The sequence below is a fragment of the Doryrhamphus excisus genome, linkage group LG1 (assembly GCF_037039965.1).
Source record: "Doryrhamphus excisus strain RoL-2023G ecotype Guam linkage group LG1, RoL_Dexc_Guam_v1.1, whole genome shotgun sequence".
In the NCBI taxonomy this organism is placed as follows: domain Eukaryota; kingdom Metazoa; phylum Chordata; class Actinopteri; order Syngnathiformes; family Syngnathidae; genus Doryrhamphus; species Doryrhamphus excisus.
The window spans coordinates 24986662-25001143 of record NC_136357.1 but is presented as its reverse complement, the minus strand read 5'-3'; the positions used below and the strand labels follow the sequence as shown (position 1 = coordinate 25001143).

The 14482-nt window shown below is 45.5% G+C and overlaps 3 protein-coding genes across 5 annotated transcripts; 2 read left to right on the top strand and 1 right to left on the bottom strand.

The window, feature by feature from the left end:
• Nucleotides 1–292: 292 nt before the first annotated feature.
• LOC131132350 (uncharacterized) lies at nucleotides 293–4919 on the bottom strand. Its single transcript, XM_078793780.1, has 5 exons — nucleotides 4471–4919; nucleotides 2837–4321; nucleotides 2743–2774; nucleotides 1534–1801; nucleotides 293–1386 (listed from the first exon to the last, which is right to left on the bottom strand). Exons 1-5 carry the CDS (start codon nucleotides 4664–4666, stop codon nucleotides 407–409), a joined length of 2961 nt encoding a protein of 986 aa, XP_078649906.1. The 5' UTR covers nucleotides 4667–4919; the 3' UTR covers nucleotides 293–406.
• Nucleotides 4920–5374: 455 nt separating this feature from the next.
• Nucleotides 5375–8904, top strand: cln6a (CLN6 transmembrane ER protein a). 3 transcript variants are annotated; one of them, XR_013627935.1, is made up of 8 exons: nucleotides 5375–5559; nucleotides 6098–6200; nucleotides 6267–6365; nucleotides 6464–6652; nucleotides 6773–6828; nucleotides 7219–7335; nucleotides 7460–8429; nucleotides 8739–8882. XR_013627935.1 is itself a non-coding variant. In XM_078792606.1 (8 exons), exons 1-8 carry the CDS (start codon nucleotides 5498–5500, stop codon nucleotides 8767–8769), a joined length of 738 nt encoding a protein of 245 aa, XP_078648732.1. In that variant the 5' UTR covers nucleotides 5375–5497; the 3' UTR covers nucleotides 8770–8904. The 3 variants fall into 3 exon arrangements, 2 of the variants coding, with proteins under 2 accessions (XP_078648732.1, XP_057934852.2); XM_078792606.1 differs by having other exon boundaries at nucleotides 7460–7540; nucleotides 8739–8904; XM_058078869.2 differs by lacking the exon at nucleotides 8739–8882 and having other exon boundaries at nucleotides 7460–8728.
• A 69-nt stretch (nucleotides 8905–8973) lies between these two features.
• calml4a (calmodulin-like 4a) lies at nucleotides 8974–13096 on the top strand. The gene is made up of 4 exons (XM_078792609.1): nucleotides 8974–9004; nucleotides 9130–9270; nucleotides 10813–11001; nucleotides 11992–13096. Exons 2-4 carry the CDS (start codon nucleotides 9204–9206, stop codon nucleotides 12087–12089), a joined length of 354 nt encoding a protein of 117 aa, XP_078648735.1. The 5' UTR covers nucleotides 8974–9004; nucleotides 9130–9203; the 3' UTR covers nucleotides 12090–13096.
• The last annotated feature ends 1386 nt before the right edge of the window (nucleotides 13097–14482 follow it).

The following is a 14482-nucleotide window of genomic DNA, read 5'->3' as shown; positions in this document are numbered from 1 at the left end:
CACATTAAGGTGTGTACCGTTTATTACTTTGGCTCCTCCCACCTTAGAAGATGGATAGATGGATGGATGGAGGGCTACGAGGATGGATGAATGATTGGCTGAATGGATGGATGGTTGGCCAAATGCGTGGATGGATGGATGTAAGGTTGGATGGATGAATGAATGGATGGATAGTCTGATGTGATGCCAAGACTAAGAAGCTTCCTGGTGTGTGGTATTGTGATTGGCGAATCCTGTCCATGTGACGTTCACCAAGAAGACCAGAGCGGCTTAATAAAAACAAAGACAGTCACATGGTTGGACATGTTTTTATTCCACAGAAAGGAATCCGTGTTGCTTTGACAACAAAGTGCTGGGAACGTTAAACAAGCACGATAAACACGGGTCACACAACTGACGGTCAAGTCTAGCCAGTGAAATGCGTGCTGCTGCTCTCGCCAGCACACGCGTGTTTGCTCAGCTGATACTTGTAAGAAAACCGTTTACGGCACGCATTGCAGCTGAATGGTTTCTCTCCAGTGTGCTTCCTCATGTGTTTCCCCAGGGTGCTTTTCAGAGAGAATGTTTCGCCACAAAATGAGCAGGGGAAAGGTTTCTCGCCAGAGTGCGTCACCATGTGCCTCACCAAAGACGACTGGAAAGTAAAAGTCACGTTGCAGACGGAACAGGAAAAGGGTTTTTCTCCAGTGTGTGTTCTCGTGTGCGCTATCAAATGCTCCCTTTGAGAGAAAGTTTTGTTGCAAAAGGAGCAAGAGAAAGGTTTCTCACCGGTATGCGTCCTTATGTGCCTCAACAGTGACGAATGAGAACTAAAACCTGTGTTGCAGATGGAGCAGGAAAAGGGTCTTTCTCCCGTGTGGCTTCTTGTGTGCACCATCAGATTAGACTTTGAGGAAAATAACTGACCACAAACAGAGCACGAGAAGGTTTTTTCTCCCGTGTGTCTCTTTGTGTGTCTCATCAAATTGCCTTTTTGAGAGAAGCTCTCGCCACAGACCGAACAGCTGAATGGTTTTTCTCCTGTGTGCGTCCTTGTGTGTATTTCCAAATGCGACTTCTTGTCAAAGGTTTTGTCACAGTGGGAGCATTTAAAGTGTCTGTCGTCGGTGTGACTCGTTGTGTCCGCTTTGGCGTCTTCATCATCGGTGTTGTGGGAGCGTGGCGTCATGTCGTCACTCTCTGATAGCGGAGCCGAGACGCCGTCTCCTTCTGATCTTCTCTTCTCTTGGCTTTGCGACCACTGAGCATCTTCACCATCTTCGCTCTTCACAATCACACGAGTCACTGGGAACTTCATGTCTGCGTCCTCCTCAGTCCACACTTCCTCTTTGATGTGGGGGTGCTGGGGGTCCTCCACCTCAGGGGGAAGATCTTCATCACGGACGTCTGCAGGACACAAGGAGACAAGCACAGGCTTTGGGAAAGTCCAGTCAGTCCAGGATTAAGAATATAAATATGCTGACTAGCTGGAAAACAACAGCAGTCATGCTAAAGTATAAAGTTGGCAAACACTTAAAGGTAAGAAGAACAAACCTGCTGCGTGTGACCCCGCTTGAGCTTTCTTGGAAACAGCGTCCAGTAGTTGACGTTGTCGCTCGTTCTCCTCTTTTGTTCGACAAAGTTCCTCCTCGTACTCTGCTATCGTTCTTTCCAACACTACAAATATTTCTTCCACAGCCGCAGCTAGTCGCTGGTTCACCAACGCTCTCAGCATTTGGACTTGACACATTTTCACACGATCGCGACACTTAGCACGCGTTGCTAACTTCCGCCTCTCTTTGTTAGCAGCTAGCAAGCTAAGCTAGCATGAGAAGCTTCAACGTGCTCTCAGACGCCAATGAAATAAAACCGCGATGTTTGGTCGACGCCGGGTGGTTAAGGAGTGTATTAAATCAACAACATGCCGGATAATAATCGCAAATCCGACATTTTACTTTCGCCGTGGCTCCGCTCTTATCGACGTGTTGCTACGCTTTGACTTCTTCTTCGCATTCGTCGAGTTTCTCGGCGCTGTTTTTGTCAACTGCTGCCACCTGCCTGTGGCTTAGTGTCATTGCTTTACAGTTACGCCGAATTACCCCTTTTCTTGTCTTATGTGTATATTTCTTTATTTTTTGGAGGTAAGGTCAAGGCAGGGGTGTCCAATATGCGCCTGGGGGCCATTTGTCGTCCATTGATGACTTAGAAGTTACGTTGTCATTCAAGTGTCCAGCTATGGATGTTCATCTTGTTAGCTTGCGCCGTTCTTTACACTCGGAAGCCGCTACGGAATATTCATTCATTCATTTTGTACTGCTTATCATCACGAGGGTCACAGGCATGCTGGAGCCTATCCCAGCTGGCAGGGTTCACCCTGGACTGGTGGCCAGCCAATCCCAGGGCACATATAGACAAACAACCATTCACACCCACATTCATACTCATGTCCATTGTTGTCTTGAACTGTGAATTGTATTATGCCGTGTATCAATGTTGAAATTAATGAAACCCCAACCATAAATGAAGAACAAACAAACTCACAGTATGACATGGAAACAATGAACATCCAGCAGCAACACAACATTTTGGCACGACTATTATTTGGATGAAAACTATATTGAATCACGTCCACCATATACCTGGAGGGGCGTTTGTTAGTTGAGAGGTGTCACCTCACCCCAGGCGGAGACCTTGATGAGTGGATGGAAAGGATGGATGGATACGACGCTCACGCTTGAGGACTTGTGTTTTATTTCATGTCACACCAGCGGAAGACGCGTTCAAGCCTGGACAACCTGTTCGTGACGAGTGTCAGCACGGCGGTACATGCACAACACGGTAACAAGTCAACCCTCGCCAGCGGAAAGAGTTTGGCTGCCGCCGCTCTGGCCTGCACAGGCGTGTTTGTTGAGCTGACTCCTGGAAGAGAATTTATCCCGGCACACGCCGCAGCCGAAGGCTTTTTCTCCGGTGTGTTTCCTCGCGTGGATCACCAGAGTGCTTTTCAAAGAGAAGGTCTTGCCGCAAACTGAGCAAGCAAACGGTTTCTCACCGGTGTGCGTTCTCATGTGGCGAATCAGAGTGGAGCTGACACCAAAACTCAAGTGACACACTGAGCAGGAAAATGGTTTTTCTCCAGTGTGTTTCCTGGTGTGTTTCATCAGAGTGCCTTTTAGAGAGAATGTTTGGCCGCACACGGAGCAGGAAAACGGTTTTTCTCCGGTGTGCGTGCGCATGTGTGTTATTATATGGGCCTTCTGGGAGAATTTGTTCCCGCAGAAGGAGCAGGAGAACGGTTTCTCGCCTGTGTGGGTTCTCTTGTGGTTAATCAAAGTTGACCGAGCACTAAAGCTCTCGTGACACACAGAACAAGGAAACAGTTTCTCCCCGGTGTGCGTCCTCGTGTGGGCCGTCAGACTTCTCTTTCGAGAGAAGGTTTTGTTGCAAAGCGAGCAGGAAAACGGTTTCTCCTTGGTGTGCGTTTTCATGTGCTGAATCAGCGTGGAGCTGACACCGAAGGTCAGGTTGCAGACTGAACAAGAAAAAGGTTTCTCCCCGGTGTGCGTTCTCGTGTGCGCGGTCAAATGCGCCCGTTGAGAGAATCTTTTACAACAGACGGAGCAGGAAAAAGGTTTCTCGCCGGTGTGTGTTCTCGTGTGTTGAGCCAAAGCTGGACGGACACTAAAACTCGCACTGCAGAAGGAACAGGAAAAAGGTTTCTCCCCTGTGTGCGTTCTGCTGTGCGCCATCAAATTGGACTTGGAGGAAAAGGACTGACTGCAAACTGAACATGAGAATGTTTTTTCTCCGCTGTGTCTTTTGCCGTGTCTCATCAAATTGCCTTTGAGGGTGAAGCTCTCGCCGCAAACCGAGCAGCTGAAAGGTTTTTCTCCCGTGTGACTTCTCACGTGTCTTGCGAGGTGCGCCTTGTCATCGAAACGTTTGTCGCAGTGACAACACTTGAAGTGTTTGTCTCCACTGTGACACCTCATGTGTCTTTTCAGATTCCGCTTGTAGACAAAGGTTTTGTCGCAGTGTTGGCATTTCAAGTGCGCGTTGTCGGCGTGACGTGTCACGTCAGCTGTAGCGCCTTCACACTCATCGGTGTCGGGGGAGTGCGACGTCACGTCGTCGCTATCCGAAAGCGGCGCCATGAGGCTGTCGGCTTCTGATCTTCTCGTCTCCTCGCTGCCATCAAGCTGAGCTTCATCTTCGCTCTTCACGATCACACACGTCACTGGAATCCTGCTGTCGTCATCATCCTCCTGAGTCCATGTTTCCTCCTCCTCTTTGATGCAAGGGGGCTGGGGCGCCTCCTGCTGCTGAAGAGAAGGAACCTCTTCTGGAGGACACACCAAGAAAAGTCCACTCATTCCAAATAGGAACACACACCAGATGCAGAAATGCGTCATGTTAGAGAAGAAAGTGAGCACCAGTATTATTATTATTAATAAAAACGTATAAAGTTATGTAAAGTGAAAGTGAACAAACCTGCTCCGTGCAACCCAACTTGATACCTCTTGGAAACAGCGTCCAGTAGTTGACGTTGTCGCTCGTTCTCCTCTTTTGTTCGACAAAGTTCCTCCTCGTACTCTGCTATCGTTCTTTCCAACACTACAAATATTTCTTCCACAGCCGCAGCTAGTCGCTGGTTCACCAACGCTCTCAGCATTTGGACTTGACACATTTTCACACGATCACGACACCTAGCATGCGTTGCTAACTTCCGAGTATCTCTCTGGAGCGGCTAACAACAAGCTAGCAAGCTACGCTAGCTAGAGGAGCTTTCAAAGTGCACTGCAACAAACTCTGATCTTTAATGAACAAAAAAAAACGGCGACGTAAAAGTATTCCGCAAACTAACAGAGGACAAAACGCTGACTTTACGTTGAGGTTGGTTCCTGGAAGATGTTCTTCTTCACGACGCTGAAGTTGGCGTCTTCGATGTTTGCTGCCTCTAGCGGCGACTTGGTGTCGTTGCTTTAATTTTTTAAGACGCTGCCAATTCAGAAGCATCGTAAAAGTTAATGAGCTATTATTTCCGGAATCCGATTCCACACTGATGTTGCAGAGTGGTGAAAGGGGCGGTTTTTTTTTAAACTACGCTTTCTGCGTGGGAATGGGCGGATGTGCTCACAATGTTCCACAAACCATTTATTTGAAGTCGACTAATAAATACGTTATTATTTCCTGCCGTCCAGGGCACATTTTGGCTGCATTCCAATAGAACTGTGAGTTGTCCTTTGCCCCCCCATACATCATACAACCTCTGTGTGAGCCGTGCCTAAGCCGTAGCACCACTCCCATCCGAAGGATGGCGGTATTGCACCAGCAGAGTTACATTCGCCATTAAAACACAACGAATTCATCTGCGCTGCAATGCTGATTGGTTGACAAGTGGACGGGGCGGGACAACCAAGGCTTTAAACGGGAAGTGAAAGACTGGTGACAAAAATATATCTTAACAGGCGTGATTGTGTTTATATTATTGCATCTTTATCAAGACACGGTGCCGAAAATGCAGACAGTAAGGAGACGTCGACTCAATGATTCGACCGTTGACACGCCAACAGAAATGAGGTTGGTGTGCTAATGCTAGCTTAGCTCCGCTGGAAGCAATGGCGTTGTACTAAAGTTGTACTGAAGTACGTGTTATTTATACTCCTTTCCCGAGTGATTATTGGTCATTATGCAAGCACAGACTAATGTCTTTGTGACTTTAGTGCATCGCCGAAACGTTAAAGTGTCCTCTACATTTCACTCAATTGGTTGGAAGCCATCTTTGTTGGCTCCAGTATTTGTTTTTGCTTAGTGACTGCAATTAGAACTAAGTAAATATGACTAATTGATGTTGGTAAGATGTTTTTATGAATAATCATTTTGTAAACACAGTGTGTATTGTTTGTAGACTTACTATTATTAGTCTCCTTTTCCACAAACGGTGGTAAGCAGAGCTCTTGCTGCCAACTCAGTGACCCAAAAAGCCACTAGCGATGAATCTATCAACCTTTTCTGATCCTAACCTTAATACGAAAGAAGGTCCAGCTGTGACACCCCACCCCCACCAGGGTCACTATGCTACTCATTGCATCCATCCATTCATCCATCTATCCACCAGCGACAACATGACACAGAAGAAAAAGGCGGACTTCCATTCAGACTTGTGGCTCTACCTGACCCTGCAGAACTGGATTCTGGACTTTGGAAGGCCCATTGTCATGGTAAGGAAGGTCCACATTGACCTGTGATTGGCTGGTGTTTCTTGCTAAACATACGTACGTCTGTAGCTCCTGCTTCCGCTCCACTGGTTCCCCCTGAATAAGCCGAGCGCTGGAGACTACTTCCACATGGCCTACAATGTGATCACACCATTCCTCATGCTCAGGGTAAGTGTCCACGCTCTCTCCTCACCAAGCAAAGATACATCTAGAAAGTGCGACTGAATGTTTGGATTTAAAGCATCTGTTGTCACTTTCCCATCGAGTTGATAGAGCGCAGTCCGAGGGCGCCGCCTGGCTCGGCAGTCTACCTGTGCATCATCACCTTTGTCATGGGCGCCAGCATCCACCTGGTGGGAGACTCCATCAATCACAGACTCGTCCTGAGTGGCTACCAGCTCCATCTGTCAGTCCGAGACAATCCCATCATGAGAGACCTCCAGCCCGCCACACTGGTAAGGAGGATTGTTCCTGGGTTAGCGGTTCTTCGCCCCCCCCCCCCCATCGTGACTTTTTCTGCAGTGAAGGTGTATCGTTCCCAGTAACACGAGCCATAATCTTTCTTTTGTTTCCAGATTGACTCCTTTGAGTTGCTGTATTACTATGATGAACACCTTGGCCATCTCATGTGGTACGTCATCATGATGATCATGTGATGATCATGTCTATAGCGGTGGGGGAGGTTAGTGTGGGCGGCCCCATTCCAATAGACCGGCCACCCTAGTCTCCATTCTGGTCTCTCAATCCATACAATTGCCTCTTATGTACAGGAGGTGGGGCGGCACGGCGGACAAGTGGTTAGCATGCAGACCTCACAGCTAGGAGACAGCTTGGGTGTACTCCTACATAAATATGATACTAGCATACTGGTTATTAATAGCCCTGAGAGAAAGTCTTGGTAAAAAGGTCATATCATCCAAAACAACATGGCTAGCACCCTCATTTAAACCACGCTAACTTTTTATGACTTATCTTTGAAACTTTTGTGGGCGGGTGGTTGATAGCGTGCGTCCTGTTTTAGGTACATTCCCTTCTTCATCATTCTCCTCATTTACTTCACTGGATGTTTCACTGAGATGGAGGACAAGATTCCAGCGTCAGGCAGGCTGCTGCTCGCTCCAAGCGCGCTCTACTATTGGTCAGTAGGCGCCTGGCTTCTTCATGGTGCTTTGGTCACCAGCAGAGAAGATGGCCAAGAGCATATTGTGGTATTTCCTAGCATCATGAACACATCACATGATTTCCTTTTTTCGTTCTACAAGGTACTTGGTCACTGAAGGACAGATCACCGAACTCTTCCTTGTCACCTTCTTCGCCATGGTCGCCATGGTGATGCAGCAAAGGTATAAAGGCCTCAGCCCGGACAGCAATGGCCGCTTCTTGTTCTACACTTTCTGTCTTACTGGCCTGTTGGTGACACTCTGGGTGGTCTGCCTGTGGAACGACCCCGTGCTGCGCAACAAGTACCCCGGCTTAATGTACGTGCCGGAACCCTGGGCCTACTACACGCTACACGTAAACAAAAGCCACTGAAGCTCGATTCATCGTTCATCAGCTCAATAAATAACAACAAGACATTGGTATCAGGACATGTGGAAGATCTGGGTTCATATCTCTATGTGGAGTTTGCATCTTCTCCCCGTGCATGCATGAGTCCCCCCCCATTCCAAAAACATGCTAGCTTGATTGGCCACTCCAAATTGTCCATAGGTATGAATGTGAGTGTGAATGGTTGTTTGTCTATATGTGCCCTGTGATTGGCTGGCCACCAGTCAAGGGGGGACCCCGCCTCTCGCCCCAAGACAGCTGTGATAGGCTCCAGCACCCCCACCCACGTGAGGATAAGCGGTAGAAAATGATTATGTTTTTGATAGAGTGTGGGACTTTACACTAGGGGGGGGAACTTGGCAAGGTGGGGTGACTCTTCAAGGCCTGGCAATGCCATCATTGGTGGAGCGGTGGCTTGCTACGATACATTCAAGGCACTGAATGTAGTGTAGTGTCAACCAATAGAAAAGGAGGTGGAGCCGTTACCATGACTACTCGTACTTCTTTGACCTGGGTGACCTGTGGGAGGACCTGTCGATCCAGGATGGGACTACACCACCACTACGCCACCAAAAACTCACCTTTGGAAGCCAGTGTGTGTGTGATGTCTCCATGGAGAGGTACTCATGATGGCCAAGGGGAAAAGGCGATGACAACCATAGAAAGGTCAACTGCACTTTTGATGTAAGGAAAGTGGAAAAAGTAGAAAGAAGAAGAAAGTAGACATCTTGTATCCTTGTAATATTAGTGAATTATTGAATTATTGAATCAGTCCAAGTAGGATGAGGCCAATTTTCAAGGGAACTAATATCTGATATGGTATCTATGACTAAAGCAACAGCCTAGCATGGCCATGGATCATATACACATATATACATTTTCACTTTGACCTCTATCTATCCACACTTGACCCTGAATGCACCTCGGGTAAACAGCAGTTTACAGAATAATGTCGCCGTGTGCTAATTACGGCTATTGTGAATTCTTTGGTAGTGATAGGCTTCCACGGACAGGAAGACCATAGATGTGCTATCTGTGTCGCCATGGTAATGCATATCGAATGACACGCCGGCTTGGACTTTAACCAGGGTGGAGGATCAGGTGACGGAAAGGAAATTCTTTTCTTCCTGGAGAGAAGCAAACGTGGGGGAAATGGTAAGAAGAAAGAGTTCTTCCTGTTTCAAAGATTGTTTATGTTTGTTTATGTTTGCCGTATTCCGTCTGACAGGCTAAGTTCTTCACTCCGGTTCAAATCAACGGTAAGAGCCATCCCCTGAAGTCGGGTTTTTTTTTCTCCTATGACTCCATAAGCTTCCGAATTAGTGGATGGACAGGCGGCATTCAAAGACTCCATTGCTCATCTTTGGAATAATTTTCCTTGCAGAGCTGAAAGAATGCTTCTCCTTGTATGACAAGAAGGAAAAGGGAAGAATTGATGCCAAGGACCTGATCACCGTCATGCGCTGCCTGGGAACAAGTCCCACACTCGGGGAAATTGAAAGACACCTTCAAGTACACAACATTGGTAATCGCGCAACAAATATATAATACAGTAAAGTCTCGTTATATTGATATCGGTTATAACGAATTACTGCTTATTACGATACTATTTTCATTTCCCGGCAAATTTCTAGTCTTTTATGATATAATTAGTTCCGTTAGTACGATACCCGGTTATTATGATAATCCGGTTACTACGATGCCCTTTTCATCTCCCGCCAGCCAATTTGGTCTGCTTATATCGATACAAAAGCAGCTTAAATCAATCTTTGCTTAAGGATTTCAATACCAAAAAAGAACAACTTTATTTTTCACACTTCCACCACCAGAGCACAGCACACACACACCGATTCCCGCACTTCCTGGTTCACAGGTCATGCTCAACCCGCCCCACATAGCTGGCCAAACACATGCTTGCAACAGAAGAACCAACTGACATAGCATACACACCTATTCCAACGAAGACACAAGCGTACAAATACATGTATTTAATTGTGTTGTATTCAGATATCTTTTTATCGCTTGCAATAATCACTGTTTTTCATATGTACATGCTGGCGTTCGTGGTTTCTCTCGTGTGTATAGATTCTATAAAGAAACCACGAACTGCTGGTTCTTCTGTTGCAGGCATGTGTTTGGCCAGCTATGTGGGGCGGGTTGAGCATGACCTGTGAACCAGGAAGTGCGGGAATCGGTGTGTGTGCGGTGCTCTGGTGGTGGAAGTGTGAAAAATAAAGTTGACTGGAAGCAGCCGTTCGCCGTGTTCTTTTTTGGTATTGAAATCCTTAAGCAAAGATTGATTTAAGCTGCTCGACATTGTTCTATAGTATAGAACAATGTCGAGTGCATTATTGCCCACTTTTAATGCAGTTCGGCACAGGATCGGATATATCGACAGTCCGGTTATATTGATATTTTTTCCGACTCCCAACAAGACTTTACTGTATATAATATGCACATGCTATATAGGATCTGGTTTGACATTCTTGGTTGTGAAAGTGTTAAAGGGGAAGCACCCTTTTTGGGAATTCAGCCCATCATTCCCAATCCTTATGCAAAACATGAACATTCCTTCCCTTTTCAGTTCATATGAGCTAGCTAACAAAGCACCTCTAACAGCGTTTGATATCCATGCTGTCATCATGCAAAAACAAGATACATATTTTCATGATTTTATTATTATTTATTACATTATCGAAATGTCTTTGCTCTCACGTCGCGCATTTAGCTAACGCTACTTCCGTCAGCAATGGCGGCATAAGTACATCGATGACGCTTCCGATGTCCGCCCTCCCTGGGACGGGCCGTGTCTTCCAGCATGAGACGTCAGGTAAAACCTGCTGACGGCAAAGCGGCATCCTGTTGAGTCTTGGAAGGCAAATGGGGGGCTAGCTAGCCACGCTCCCGTCTGTGCAGGATGTTGCGTTGTGTCCGTCCACCAGATAAATCTCGTTTTTCATGTCAGCTGCTACAATAACGACATCGCTAGAGTCGCTAAAGTGAATGTGAATGAATGCCATCGATTGAAAGGCTCGTCGTAAGTCGTTATTGCTTGGGGATATTTTAGGAGCAGCGGGCAGCTTGGACTTCTCCACGTTCCTGACCATGATGCACCGTCAGATACAGCAGGAAGACCCAAAGACGGAAATCCTGGAGGCGCTGAGGATGACAGACAAGCAGAAGAAAGGATTCATTGAGGCCTCGGAGCTGCGAGCCAAGCTTACCATGCTGGGAGAGAAACTTAGCCACAAAGAAGGTAAGGACACACTTTGGGTTATTTATGGCCATAGAACCACAAACACTAAATACTTTACATGGAACACAACAACATTCAACAAGGAATATTAACAACTATTTAAAGAGTGGTGCTGCAAAGCAAGCTGGGAGATTTGGAATGTCTACCGCAAGCCTGATTGTGGCAACCAGAGATGGGTAGGTTTAATTCCCGATTTGAGCTCAAACTACCAATTTAGTCTTACTTTCATTCTACGTTCTAGCGCAGGGGTGGGCAAACTTTTTGACTCGCGGGCCGCATTGATATGACAAAATTTACGAGGTGGCAGACTATATATTTTACACGTAACAGTCCACCTGGTATTATTGTATCTGTAAAATTGTCATGCAATCTGCTATTATTATTTATTATTTTATATTTATATTTAAATATTTTTAAAATTATAAAATATTATAATAATTACAATAAAATAAAAATAATAATTATAATATTATTATGTAAAATATGCAAATATAACAATATTATATATAATTAATATAATAATTAGCATTAATATAATAATTATAATAATCATAATAGTTCTAATAATTATTATAATAATCTAATAATAATAATCATTATTATTATGTGCTTGTGTCCCTTTTTTCAGGAGCACTTTGTAAACAACAGACCATGTCAAAAAACGAAATTGATAAAACCATCAAAAGGTTGGCTCAGGCCATGATGCCAGGTTGTATGTTGAGTTTAAATGAAATACTTTGGAAAGATTGGGCGGGCCGTATTCAAACACTTGGCGGGCCGGATGTGGCCCCCGGGCCGTAGTTTGCCCACCCCTGTTCTAGCGTATTTCCACAGCATTTCAGTCCAGCTTCAGTTTCCCATAGACATAAATGGAACAACTGTGAGCTTTTTTCTAAATAATTACATCCTTCCAGTGACTGAGATGGATATTTGCCGAGGAAAAACGAGTGAGGCTGCGAATGTCGGAACTATTTGATGTGTTGTTTCTAGTGGATGAGCTGTTCAAAGAAGCAAACATCAAGTCTAATGGAATGGTTAACTACGAAGAGTTCACCCAAATGGTCACCCTGCCACCGGTGGATTACTGATGTCAGCCATGAAAGATCCTGATCTGCTTGTGTCTTCATGTTTTTCACACCACGACTTCTGTCACTTTTAAAGGGCCACTGACATGATGGACTAACTTTGCTTGAATATGTTCTATATTATTTGTAATTACGTTCTTCCTTGTTTGTTTCTGAAAGCGAATGGTTCAATTGCAAATATTCTATTGAGTACGCCGGTCGCAGAAAAGGGGGCGTTTCCCAAGTGACGTCAGTGCAGTGTACACAAAGCTTGTCGACCGCTTTCACTATCGTTTCATCAATAAATAACGACGTCAAAGTGAGTCGCGTCTTATTTACATATCTTATAGTAACCACTGTCGCCATAGCAACAAGCATCCAAAGCATTTTACATGTTATATAACACTTTTGATTTCAGGACAAAGAAACAACAACTTAACTATCGCTCCCGTCCCATAAACCGTCCGGGTGGAACCACCCTCGACTTGAATAGTTCCGGGGTGAATGACGTACGAATCCCCCAACACTACATTAGTCTATTTTCCAAGTAGCCACAGGAGGGCGGTAGTCGCTCAGTTCGGCTTTGGATGTCCGTCACGTTCCACTGTACTGATCCGGCAGTAAGATGTGATTATTTGTATTATTTTTAATTGTATAGCACCTTCCAACAGCCCATTGGTGCTTAACATGAATATAAAGAAGTTAAGCGAATAACAGTATAAGGTGATATGTTTGCTACGTAAGGTGATATCATGTCTACTTTATTTAGTGATACCTTGTTTATTATACTGGGTGATATCATGTATATATTTGGCGATAAGTCTATTACATCCTCCATCTTTCTCTGTCCTCATTTTGGTCTGATGACAATGACTCAGCTATGCATCATAAAACACACACAAAGCTTTCTAGATCTTCCACCATCTGCACCTAATCCGGCTGTTTTTCCTTGGACTTCCAAACCGCTCTGTACTCATTTATTCCACCAGTGTGACTTCTCACACGTCAAGTCAAATAATGAGTTTGTATACAACTTTAATTTTACACTGAACAGCATAAAGGTTTCTCTCTGTTCCCTGGTGTGTTATCTGTTCTCCAACACCTACACCAGCCACTGCACGGCGTGTATTCTTACGTGTGACGTCAAATAGTCCTTCCGAGAGTATCTTTTCCCACAAAATGAGCACATGAATGGTTTTTCTCCCGTGTGGATTCCCATGTGTCTTTTGAGATGGCAGGAGCGATGGAAGGCTTTGCCGCAGTGCGAACATTTAAAGCGCGTTTTGTCAGTGTGACACCTCATGTGTCGGGTCAGATTGCGCCGGTTGTTAAAGGCTTTGTCGCATTGTTGGCATTTCAAGTGTGTGTTGTCACGGTGACATGTCATATCAGCCTTGGCGTTATCATCATCATCAGTGTCAGGAGAGTGTGACGTCGTGTGCTCACTATCTGATAGTGGAGCTAAGAGCTTGTCTGATCCTACACGGTGGTCTCCATCGGCTTCTGTTGTCATGTGTTGAGTTGAGCTGCTGCTTGGTGGCTCCGCCTCTCTCTTCTCCTCACTTTCACCTTCATCATCTTCATTCTTCATATGAATGCCAATTACTGGGAACTCCTCCGGTCCTTCAAGATGCTCTCCCTTGTGGCTGATGCTGTGGTCCTCCTCTTCCTCTTTAATGTGGGAGGGCCGGGGCTCCTCCTCCTCCATACTGGAGCTCCACTCCTGCTCCTTGCTGGCATCTGCAAGACACAGTAAGACAATATAAGATGATGGCGTCATCCGCCCGAGTGTCTTTCCACCCTTTTTGTCATACCGTGAGTACCCCCTCAATCATATCTGTTGATAGTTCTCCCAAACTAGAATTTGACATGATTCGGGGGCAGCGGTGACACAGGTTATTGTCTCCCTGGAGAAACTAATCCGATGTTTACACGTACCTGCTGCAATTTGAGTCAACCAGTGAGCAACCATGACACTCGTGGTAATGGAAAAGAAACACAGACTGTTACAGTAACTATTCAATGTGTTACAACAATCACTTTTATTGTAAATGTTGACGTACGTGAATACCACATAGTCACATACACATCGGAAGTAATGTACTACTAATGTATTTTTCATGTTAACTATCAGCGATAAGGTTCTTAAACATGCCAGAGTACAACTAAAACAAACCTGCTCCGTGCAACCCAACTTGATACCTCTTGGAAACAACGTCCAGTAGTTGACGTTGTTGCGCGTTCTCCTCTTTTGTTCGACAAAGTTCCTCCTCGTACTCTGCTATCATTCTTTCCAACACTACAAATATTTCTTCCACAGCCGCAGCTAGTCGCTGGTTCACCAACGCCCTCAGCATTTGGACTTGATACATTTTTACACGATCACGACACTTTACACTAACACTCGATCTCCGCTT